Raw genomic sequence first — 12,304 nt, 5'->3', positions numbered from 1 at the left:
GCAGCAGAGACTACTTGAGAATTATTGAATTTTGTGAGGTAGCAAGAGAAGAGGCAATGACAAAAGTAAGGATGTTATATTTGTTCATTTTCTTGATATGTGTCATTTTACATTAATTACTAAGAAATGTTGCATAGTATACCTTGTGATCGTAATAAAGACTTAGTAACTACAGTTATTGCTATTGAATCTTTACCGATTAAGTAGAGGAGAGTGCACTTATTTTGTAAGAAAAATTAATCTGCGTTCATTAGCAAAATGTAGATTATAAAGTCCTACTACATACAGACTCAATGAAAGTATCAATTTACAAGGAGACTTCATCTTGCCCTTTGAGTGGGATGAACTCTGTTCTATTAGATCTTTTCAGTGCCTGATTCCTATGATCCTAATAAAAATATTGTGTGTCATGAAAAGGTATTCAACCAGAAGACCCAATGGGAAGCTTCTATGAGACGTCATTCACTAGTGATTTAAAATGAATCTGTACCACAAGGCTAAAATGAAGTTCAAAAGAAAAGAGTAATCTCAAGACTGAGGCAACCCATGGATCCTCCCCCTTTCCTAGATAATTATAAGATACCCTAACTCTACCACCAAGATCAGGGGGAGCAAACACTTTACACTAGGCCCCACTTTTCCTCAGGCCCCCCCAATCTGTCTAATGTAATTCAAACCCATGGAAATTTGGTTTATGTCCATCTGAAAAAAATCTTTCAGCACATGCAAGAAGATAAGTATGTAGAATGTATAAAACTATAAATCGGTATATAAAAGCAAATACACATGCAGATTTACCTTTGGGCAAATTGTTCCCTGGCCCTAGGCCCAAGCTCTCTTGCCTGCAGGACACAATGGAGAGCCCAAAGTATACCAGAAGCTGTAGTTCCTTCGCCAGCTCCCTGCATAGAGAGCAGGCCCTGGAGTAGGGAAGGGACTACATTTCCCAAGATTCCCTTGGCTTCCAGCAACATGAAAGGGTGGGAGAGGGAGTGAGGGAAGCTGCGAGCCATGCTGCAAATGGGCAGCTGCCTGCTAGAAGGGACTGGTGGTATGAATGGGGAGCTTGTGAACAGGATGGAGGCAGCTTTGGCCCAAATCTCACCCTTAGAAGCCTTCTCCAGACTTGTTTAGAGATGCTGGAGGCCTCAGTTCCTTCCCTGAGGGTGCTGAATTGGGCAGACTGAGTGGACAATGCACCTCTGACTTAAGCCCAGCAAGGGAGATACGTGGACCCCACCGGGAGAGGTTAATATGGTAAGTAAGGGAGAGAAGACTCTGTTAGAGGACCTGGGCAGCTCTAGGCATACAGGAGGATTTGACTATTTCCAGAGCCACAGAAGCAGAAATGGGCCTTTTCTGTCCAGATTTATCTAACAAAGAGAACATAGCACCAGCCTTCCATAAATGAACAGATGAGTGCAGGTGTAATCTGGCCTGCAGGTGACATCATTTCTTCAAAACCAAATACTGCTCTGCTGTGATTTGCTGTAGAAGTGGTGGGATAAAACCGAGCCACAAATGCTGGCCTCTGCCCGTTATTGGATTGGTTTGTTTTGTATTTTTGTATTTTTCTTCTTTTAAAAAGAAAACAGTAATATTGCACTGGAAGCAAAGAGTGGAACAAAAGAACAGCAAAGGCACCTCAACTTTTCCTCATTATGTGGGACAGTCTTACAATATGGATCCAGATATCCTCCTATCACATAAGCTGAAAATGTGGTAGGGATTTGTCAGAACAGATCAGGTAGCTGCTGGCTGTGGAACATTATTGAGCTGAGCTCAGGACCACATACAGTGACTGGTGAAATAAGACGGTCCTGGAGACGTGACTATAGAGAAAGAGATTAAACCCGTATGGGGTTGCCCTGATCACTACAAAATTTCTGCTCACAGTGGACACTGGTAAACCCACACAGATGTACAGCTCAATGAGGAAAACTGGGGGCTGAAGAAGCTGTGTATGGCAGTAGAGAGAGTCATTCAGAGTTGTGTAATCAAAATTAAAAATTACTCAGACTCAGTACCAGGTATACCAAAGCACTGCTATACCAGACCCACACTTGGGTGGGGGTTGATAATAATTACATGGGGACCCATAAAATGTTAATCTGGCCTTCTCCGCAGTCCATGCTCCAGACAATATAGGACTTGGTTTCCTCTGTCATTAAGGTTTTTATACCCTGCCACCCTCACTGTACTACCTTACACATAAAATCAGTAGCAGCAGCAAAGCCCCCAGTGCATTTCATGGAGCCTCTGGGGCTACATCTACACAGGCAGCCTCTGTCGACAGAAGTCACTGTCCACAGAGAAACCTCAGCAGTGCCTCTGTTAACAGACTGATAAAAGCAAATGAAGAGAGCAATCCGCTCGGTCAATAGACAGCAGCCACGCTGCCCTGCCCTCTCTCTACAGAATGGCTGACCGGAAGCTCTGCAAACAGGACTGCCTAGGAAATTGGAAGCCATCTCTGTCAACAGAACTGTCTACACGGGCACTCTGTCTATAAAACACTCGTCGACAGAGGTGCTATTCCTGATCGGGAACAGGGATAACACTGCCAATTGAACAGCTAAGTTTTGTTAACAAACTCTCAGCAGAGCACTTTAGCCATTTAGAAGCTCAGCAAGTTCTGTCAACAAAAGGTTCTGTTCTGTTGACAGAAGCTGCCTATGTAGACGCAGCTTGGGTCTTCATCTCTCATTTCATACCCACTCTTCTGCATATGCCCAATGCTATTCCCAGGCTGCTCTCCTGCAAATGCTCCTTCCCACGCTCATGGCTTCGCACCTTTCACTTCATGCCACCATGAAAGCTTGGAATAGCCTTCTACTTCCCTGTGCACCATCTCTTCCTTTAGTACAACAGGGGCACAACTAGGGGAGGGGGAAAGGGAGCACCCACCTTGGCACAAGACCAGAGATGGAAATTTGATCCAGTCACCTCACCCTGATGGATGTTACTACAACATTGTGCACCTGTTTGGCCCTTCCACGATTGGATCTGGACTTTTAGTATTTCCTTGGGGAACGAGATGCAGCAGGAAAAGGGGGTCTGGGACTCCCAGAATTGCCTGGTCCCTGGTGGGGTTGGTGCTCTTCTGTCTGAACAGCTCCTTGGATAAGTGTTCTGTGCAGGAAAGAGCTCAGAGCTGGGTGGGGGCAGTGGGGGATAGGAAGAAAGCACGTGGCTGTGTAGAGGCAATGTGCAGGAGCTCAGGACAAGGAGCAAAAAGGGGAATACTAGAAATGGGATGTGAGAACAGAAGGGAAAGAATTCTGGGTCCCTTCATGAAATTCTGCTTGTGCCCTGCTCTACAGTCATATCACTTCACCAGATCTCTTCTTAAACTCATATCTTTCACAGAATTATCTGCGCAGCACCTCTGAAAACTAGGCCATTGTGTTACTATCATGAAGTATTAGCTTTCAAATGATTTCTAAATTATCCTATGAGCTCTTTGGCACAGAGACCATAAACAAGTAATAATTCCATGTCAAGGGATTTTGGCAATGATACCCACAGCATTTAGAACATCCTTGCCTTTTTGAGCCTATCAATTTAATCAGCAAACTAAATAAAACTTTTAAATTATTATTAAAGATATCTGCTACAAAATTACATTCGTAGTTGCTTACATCTTTTCCTCAGTAGCGTAAGGTAAAAAATTGTGGGTGGAAGATTTTACATGCAGTAATTATGCTAAAACATGCACACTGATATAAATAAAAGGCAGCAAATTATGGCACTCTGTCCAAAATCATTACTTAAGTGAAAATATTTGATATTAAAATAATTACTTAGAAACTATATTTACATAATTTCTTAGCTGATCAAAGCTATCGTTTTAATTAACAGTCATATTTTGCATTCTCGTGTGTCACTGACAAATAGCTTAACTCTGCAATCCCAAAGGATAAACAAAGGAAAACCTTTTGTAGATGTCATATATGGAAAATACTATGTGCATTTTTCTTTACAAGCTGAAACTGGAAAGTGTAGTGATTCTGTTCTGTCATTTATTTAATCTCTGATAACTATCTACTGTGGCAATGAACATAATAAAGTGCTGTTATTTTATTAGTCTAGGCATTTATATGCAATAATCACAAAGAACTTGGACTGGATGAATGCCAAACGGCTACACAGGGACTTGGACCATTCACCTGAGCAAGGATCCTAGGTTCACAGAACCCCAGTTATATTCCAGAATGGGCTACTAGATCTGGGCATGTAGATGACCAGGGAGTAGATGAGGAAATGCAAGGAGTGCATAGAATCTTGGTTCATCTCTCCACTCACAGGCCAGTGCAGCTGAGTGAGTGCAGGGGAAGTCAATTCACAACAGCAAATTACTACACCCTCAGGGCAAGAAAAAAGCAGGGAAGGAATGTGTCTTAAACTATGTCTATACTAGGAAAACTTTGCTTATATACTATACCTGCAAAGTACTTCTAGAGTAAGTGAAGTTTAGAGCAGCAATTTACATTTTTCTGCTATTTTCTGGTTCCAGCTTTCTCTGCCCCTCTTCTCCTCCTTCCTTCAAAGCCAAATAAGTAGTACTGGTGTAGTTTTGCTGCATCGACATTTGGGGATTTTGTTGGCACAGCTGAACCTGTCAGGATCACACCTCTGATGGACACAGCTGTGTCTTCAAAAGTGGAGACCGAGCCTTAGAGTCACAATGCCTCCCAGGGCAGAGGAGTTTCTGAGATATCCATTGCTCTGGAATGTCACTCTCTCACGTCATGTAAAGTCAGCACTGACATACTCACAGAAGCTTAACGACACACTCCTATCAAGCCCAATGAACTAATAAAACAAAGGTTCTCTCTCAGTCTCAGACTCATCACATTTTTTAATCTGACTGCATAGTTGTACTTCACTTTGTGGATTTTTAAACACCTGGTCCGTGGCCACTAACCTCACGCTCCTTTGCATGTCAATCACAATTATCAGCCCAATAAACCAAACACAATTCAGGAACAGAAAAACAAAGACTTACAAGGACCCAGCTTCCACATTCGGACCTCGCACATAAAAAGGAACTCTGATATCAAACTCATAAGGCATGGACTTCCCTTTCACCAGTCCAAACTGCCCAATATGATAGCCATGGTCTGCTGTATATATTATATAGGTATTGTCTAGTTCACCTGTTTCAACCAACGTATTATAAATCTGAAAAAAAAAGGAATATATTTGCACTAAATAACACAGCATGCATAACATTTGAAATAACTCTGTGCCTAAGAGTTTACATACATAGTGTACAACAGAGTTGGATGTTCTTAACTAGGACATCCCAGTATACATCCACAAACTCTCATTAAGCAAACATCCTTATTAATAAATGCCATTTTATCTGAAAGAATGGTCTATAAATATTTACAAATGAAAGAGAGTAATACTTTATAAAATGAAAATCATGACTAACATATTCCAGAACAAGCTTTCAAAAAGCTCAGCTCCCATTTAGGTGGCTAATTTGAACTGATAGATTTTCAAAGTACTTTGTGCTCCGCATTTTCCTTTGGAAATTTCAAACTCTGGCCACTTATTGAGGTACCTACATGGAGCTTTTGTATACCAAACTCTTGAAATTCTAGCTCTTTGTCTTCTTTAAAATTTTATTTGGCAAACTCTCTTTACAAAACACCACCATTTGGAACTTAGTATGTATTTAATACTTGGTTAAATGCCACTGACCATTTTGGCACCATTCAAACGAGCCCCATTTGCACAGAATGTTTACAAACTTTCCCAATTAAAACAGCATGTACCACCATTCACTCTTAATTCACCAGAAAAAAAAGTGTTTCAACTTTAAATCTGAATCCAATTATTTTTGGGGGGTTTCATGGGTCTCTAGATAAATACTGAAGTGTATCAATGCACAGCACTAACAATATGTTGGCACTTGGTGCTTCATGCTTGAGGATTAGTCAGTTTCTATCCTCTCGTGTTCATTTTACAACAGGTTTTCTTTCATGGTAACGTTATTTCCTGTCTCATATGTGAGACCTGTGATTAGAAAATGTGGGCCTTACTCTGCTCTCACACTTGCATGTATCATGACAAATGCACTGGAGTCAAAGAAGTTTCATCAGTGTAAATGATGAAACCACAGAGAAAACGAAGTGGGATGTGACAATATTGACAACACGTTAGAAGATAAAACAAGACTCCCTTTCTGAAATATAGCCTGAATCAATGTTTCTGATATTCCAGGAGGATATGGTGGAGTTCCACGTATGGAGAAATTTAGACAAATATTTTGATTGTAATCTTTGTTCAAACAAGCCACAGCGACCTTCTGAGAGCCATTGATATCTGTATGAAGACACATTTCAAGGGATGTTAGGTACATACAATTTCCGTTAAAAGATATAACCAATTTTAGGTCTAAAACTACAAAATATTAAGTTTCATGATGGAGTGAAATATACACCAAGTAAAAACATGAGGCACGAAACCACCTTGCTAATGAGCAGAACCTAAATAGTTTGGTACTAAGAGTTGAGTCTGTAACATGTTTTTCTCCAAAACTGAGCTCTGACATACCAAAGCATATTTGTTAGCAAAAAGATGTATTTTCCTGGGTTATTATACCCAAAATGGTATGAGTAATTATACATATTTTACTAACAGATAAATCTCACCCTTGTCTTATTGGACTCCTCTTACTTTTCTGAATAAGATTTCCTGCAGACATGAAGCAGTAAACAGCAGTACCTTCAAGATTAGCCTTTCTGTACTTTGAAACAAACCTATTCCTCTTCCACAGTACCTGCCAGCTGATGCAAAGGTTCCTTTCCAAACCCCACCAACATGCAACTCGCATTACGAGGTGTCTGGAAACTTACTGGTCCATAATGCAGAGAATCAATAGGGGTGACAGCTGCTGCAGGCTCTGGAGCAAGACGGGAGGGAGGCCTGCCTCTGAGGCCCTCCCAAGGGGCAGGGCAAAGGGCAAAAGGGGCCAGGCCTAGGCCATTCAGCCTTCAATGCTGCACAGACTGCATGGCTGAGCCCTTTCCCATAGCTGTGCACAGCACTTCAAAAGGGCCAGGAGCTCCAGCTGCCACCACTGCCGAAGTAGCAACAGTGGTGGCTGGAGCTCTGTCCCCCTTTGAAATGCTGATTCTCCCCTCAAGTCAGCAGGCCTGGAGAGAATCTAGGAAGTCTGCCTGTGTATTTCGAGTGTATGTAATCAATGAAATATGCTGGTCTTATTGTGCACTCTGGACTAGATTCACAAAGAGCTTAGCTGTGCCAATGCTGATCACCACCCTACCTAACTTTTAGGCACTTAGAAAAATCACCAGGATTCACAAAGCCTGAGTTAGGCAACTAGGCTCCCTGTACAACGAATGGGGAGACAGGCACCTGAGAATGGGATTCACAAAAGCCAGGCTGCGGGGCTCCCTCAGTCTCACCTGTAAAAGCCATTCCATTTTGGACAATTTGAAAAGTGACTGAAGGAGGTGGGGGCTCAATCCTGGTTTCCACAGCTCCAAAATCAGTGCTTTAACCCCAAGTCTGCAGAGTCAGTCTGATGCTTGCCCACTCTCCCGCTCTCTGGCCCAGTGACACATTCATGATGCGTTCACAGTGGGACAGCTTCAGCACGAGAGACTGAAGAAGCCCCACATCTGAAGTATGATGCTGGCTGAGTGGGGGGTTTCTGAACCTCAGGTGGGCTGCATTCTTGATTTGGGCACCAAAAATGTCAGTTGAGCATGAGAGTCCTTTCGAGATACCTTGGTTCCTCCCATTCTGCCCTGATATAACCCAATCCATTTCACTGGAGACTTTCTGACAGAGACAGCAATGCTGGGTTGAACTATGTCTGCAGTTGAGATTATGAGTTTCCAGCTAGTATATGGTAAGACGTGGAGCATCATAATGTACATCAATTTATTTAAAAAAAATCATGCTTTACAAATTTGATTTTTCTCTCTTTTAGCTGGACAGCAGCAGATATTTGGAAACATTCTGCTAACTTTTGGACTTTTTTTTTTTTTAAACTTAGAGCAACAATGCCACAAAACCAGCAGATCCAGGAGAGCTGTCTATTCGGAAGTAGTGGTATGTGGAAGCTATGTTTAGTTTGGCATTGCTTAGCTTATACACAGAGTAGGACCATACTACTTTTACAAATAAAATGTATAGTTTAGAGTTTAATTCAAGAAACAAGTACCCATTGGGCTTGAAAAACGGAATATCCATCTCACCATCTCCATAGAGTCATCCACAGACACGAGTGTCTGAAGGCGCTTTCTCTGTAACATGTTGGTGAACTCCATGTGAATGGGTTTCATGGGACCCGTATATCTCATTATCCAGTGCTTATCTGGGTTAGGAGCATAGTTATAACTAGGAGTGCTAAGAAGTAATAAGAGAAACAGAACATCCCATTAGTATGAAAAAACAAACTAGTGCATGCCAATAAACTTTATTTGATCAACAGTGCAAAACTTTTTATAGGAAAACATTACATTGGTGATAAATAATATTTATGTTTGGTATGAAAGGTGGGCACATTGAAATAACTGGGAAGTAAAACCTACTGAAAGAGTAAACATAGATTGTTTTAATAATATCCTCCAGACTAGCAGGGATACATTTTAGTGCCAGCAGATCAGCCTTACAAGTCTAACATCACAATTGGGAAGCATTACTGAACCAAGCCATGTACAACTGAGTTTCCACTGATGTAACCGCTCCACTTTTATTCTGCCTGTTCTGACACACACTTTTACAGCTTCATCACACTTGTATAACAACTGTCCAGCTTGCTGGAAAGATTCCACTGCATTATTTAACAACGGTGCTCAATTCAGCAGGACTGGCCATGTTAATATTGCAGCACTCATGTACTCAGGGGGGCACAGGTGCTGTAGCTGGTGGTATTAAATTGCATGTGAGCTCATAGCAAGCAGAAATAGATACAAATCTGTATTTAAAGACCTGCCAAAGAAAGAAGGCAGGGGAGGAGGGGTGCAGAAAGGGACTTGGGTACTTTCTAGCCCTAATATTTCCAAGATTGTTACACACTGAGTGTACTTCATAGAAAGAGAATTTAGGGCCCTGCCAAAAGAGTCAAGAGCTGGATTTGATGACCTTCCTAGAGCATCAGAGCCCCTTTAATTCCTAATAATCCTGTAGTTCTGTTAAAGTATCTGTGCTAAGAAGGAGGCAGCACACCACTGATTATCCTCTATTTAATTTGTTTGTTAGCTCTGGTGCTTGCTTTTTTGTTCATAACTACAGTGCTCCATACCAGCTGGAGCGACACCCCATAATGGGTTTGCTGTGCTATAATAATAATAATATGGTAGGGATCTTTACATACGTCTGTCATACTATGCGCTTGTTTAGCTCATTTTCAAGAGAAGCTATTGCTTTATTTATCTGTCTTATCACTATTTAAGACCTAGGGCCTTGCTTATGGCTTGTAAGCATTAGCTGGTACATTGGTTTGGGACAGACCAGTCCTAGTTTCAAAAAATACAGAATTTTTTTCCAACCCAAATGCAAGATTTAATCCGATTTCTCCTATTGTTCAAAATACTAGATCAGTGCTCATGTTTACCACTGTGTCAGAACCTTCCTGTAAAACCCAAGATGGTGGTCTTGTGACACAACAAAGAGCTGCAGACTTTGCTCTTTACCCGAACACTTTCTGTATCCCAATATTCAATCTCCAGCTACTTACACATATGTTTTGACAAAAGCCAACATCATTCTTGTGTACACAACAGAGAAATGGGGAACATTAAGTCATCACGATAAATAATAGCAACATAAATTGAAAACTTTTTTCCTTGAAATGTGCCCAGTATATCTTTGTATGTCACTGATGCTGAATGCCCTTAAAGTTTCATTCACGTTAGGAAAAAAAAACCCATGAAAATAATAACTAGATTGCAACATGTTTTCAGTGGAAAATTTTACATGGAAGCCTATCTGAAAAATGTCCTTAGACAAGGAAGTGGGGCTTCTCTGTGTCCAGAGGAGAAGCTGCTCTGTTTATTCTCTGTGAATTGTTAACAGTCTCTTGAATTTCAGAGCATTATTGTGGCTGAAATAATGACATCGCTCCTATGAATATGCTGACAGTTATGGAAACTGTTGCTATGTAATGACCAAAATGGCAAATGCCTTTTCAGACTGCTTTGTGATTTTCTGGCTGATTTGAAACCTCCTGCTGTTTAATCCTCCCCAAGCCCCTGATTCTCTTTGATTCTTACAAGTGTAACCTTGTTACAGTTAACAGATTTGTCTCTCTCATGGCCAAATACACAAGATACAACATTCCTGGAAGTGGGACAAAATAACCCCTTCACATTCATGCAAAAAGAGGGGGTGGGTGGGTGGGGGGGTGGGTGTTGGGGTGGGGAGGGAAACTACCTTGATTGCTCTAAAAATCCTGATTGTCTTGGACATAGGAAAACAGTTACAAAAGAACATGTACTCTATACAGAAACAACATTAAAGGCCAATATGAAACTGCCCAGCTGTTTCATCCTATTTAATCAGTCTAGGATAAGAAAAGGGGAAAAATACTATTGATGGGGTTCAGTGATTTGGTAGGGGGAAAAATTATGGGACAGATTTTCAATTAAGATTATGGGACAGATTTTCAATTAAGAAAGGACTGCAACTACATACTGAGAGCCAGATCAGCTGTTTCCAGTGCTCCAGCCAGCATAGCTGCAGTAGGAAGCTAGGGGTATAGGTATTTTGATAGGTTGATGCTGGATCCTGGCATGGGACAACGACTGAGTTCAATTCCCAGTGCAACTTAAACCAGCTTTGAGGCTGGTCCAAGCTGCACACAAGTGCTCCAGCCACGCCTCCCCTTTTCCCTAGCCATGCTCCAGGGATGGCACAGGGACAGCTTTACTACCCAGGGATTCTCCATTGGCACTATATCTCCCAGGGATTCCCCATTCCAGGTAGCTTGAGAGGTCAAAGAGAGGAAATGTGAAATCAGATGACTAATTTGCATGTGCAACTACCTGATTTGCATGTGTAGCTTTGGGGACTATGTACTCCAACTACACAAGTAACAGGCCATACCCAATTGATACAATACACAGATATTCTATACATATCTAGAAAGTTAATAAATGAAAGTGCATTAAAAGCTGATGAGTTCTATTGAGTTATTAATGTATTTCTGAATGCAATACTTTTTTGTGTTCCTTTTTATTAACAGCTTAAATTTTATATTGCACTATAAAGTGTTTACAAAAACTGAAGACTGTTTCTCTGCACAAATACAGATAATTCAGGCTAGTTCACATGCACATCTGAAAGAAGAATAAAACTACTTAATTTATTGAGATAATGTATTCTTTTATGAACTATTTCTTGCAAAGTACTATTGTCTATAAATTAACAGATTATTATTAACAATAGTAATGATGATATCCACTGCTCCTATAAAATCCTATAGCAATTTCCATTATAAAAATCGTCCAGTCACGAAAATAAACTAGAGTTGTGTGGGGAAAGAAAAGTGAACAGTGTGAAAGAGGAAAAAAACAAACTTAGGTGCATTTCATACATTTTGTCCCCTTCCTTCTCTAGATCCCTCTCCCCGCTTCTGTTTTGCACCATTATAATTAAATTGCTGGTGAGCACAGTTTGGAAAATTATTACATCTTTGAGATAAGCTTGTCTTCCATCAGCGTGCCTAGTAAGGTTGAGGTCAACCCTGTGTATGAACAATAGCAGGCACTAGTCATTTTGAGCTTCTGTAATTTTCATTTCAAAGAAAAACAATTTAGCTGGTGTAGGCAAACAACATAAACATGAAATTCCATGTTGCTTCAGGCCCAAGAGACAGATTCTTTTTAGTGGCTCATTGCAGCAGAATGGAATATACTAGTCTTAGCTCTGTGATAATGAGAATCTAAAACCAAAAAAACCAAAACCAAAAGAGAAAGTTACTCACCTTATGCAGTAACAATGGTTCTTCGAGATGTGTGTCCCCATGGGTGCTCCACTCTGGGTGTTGATGCGTCCTCGCACCAGCTCTCAGAGATTCTTCTATAGCTGTGGTTTCCCATGCCACACATGCACAGTAGTAACTCCTTGTGCTATCTGGAGCACGCGTGATGCAGACCCCTCTGTTCCTTCTCTACCCTAGCAAATAGAGCAGGACACACCAAAGAAGGTGAAGGAAGGAGGGAAGTGGAGTGCCCACAGGAACACACATCTCGAAGAACCATCGTTACTGAACAAGGTGAGTAACTTCCTCTTCTTCGAGCCGTGTCCCCATGGGTGC

At 41.2% G+C, this 12,304-nt stretch overlaps 1 protein-coding gene across 2 annotated transcripts in view; it reads right to left on the bottom strand.

Annotated features, from left to right (window-relative positions):
- SULF2 (sulfatase 2) overlaps positions 1-12,304 on the bottom strand; it is a 258,582-nt gene that overhangs the window by 39,079 nt on the left and 207,199 nt on the right. For both annotated transcript variants that reach the window (XM_075011862.1, XM_075011861.1), the window contains 2 exons: positions 8,241-8,391; positions 5,009-5,184 (listed from right to left, as the gene is read on the bottom strand). In XM_075011862.1, the coding sequence (XP_074867963.1) occupies positions 5,009-5,184; positions 8,241-8,391 (327 nt within the window). The remainder of the gene's footprint in view (positions 1-5,008; positions 5,185-8,240; positions 8,392-12,304) is intronic.

Source organism: Carettochelys insculpta, chromosome 17 (assembly GCF_033958435.1).
Source record: "Carettochelys insculpta isolate YL-2023 chromosome 17, ASM3395843v1, whole genome shotgun sequence".
Classification (NCBI taxonomy): Eukaryota; Metazoa; Chordata; order Testudines; family Carettochelyidae; genus Carettochelys; species Carettochelys insculpta.
This window is presented reverse-complemented; position numbering and strand designations above follow the sequence as displayed.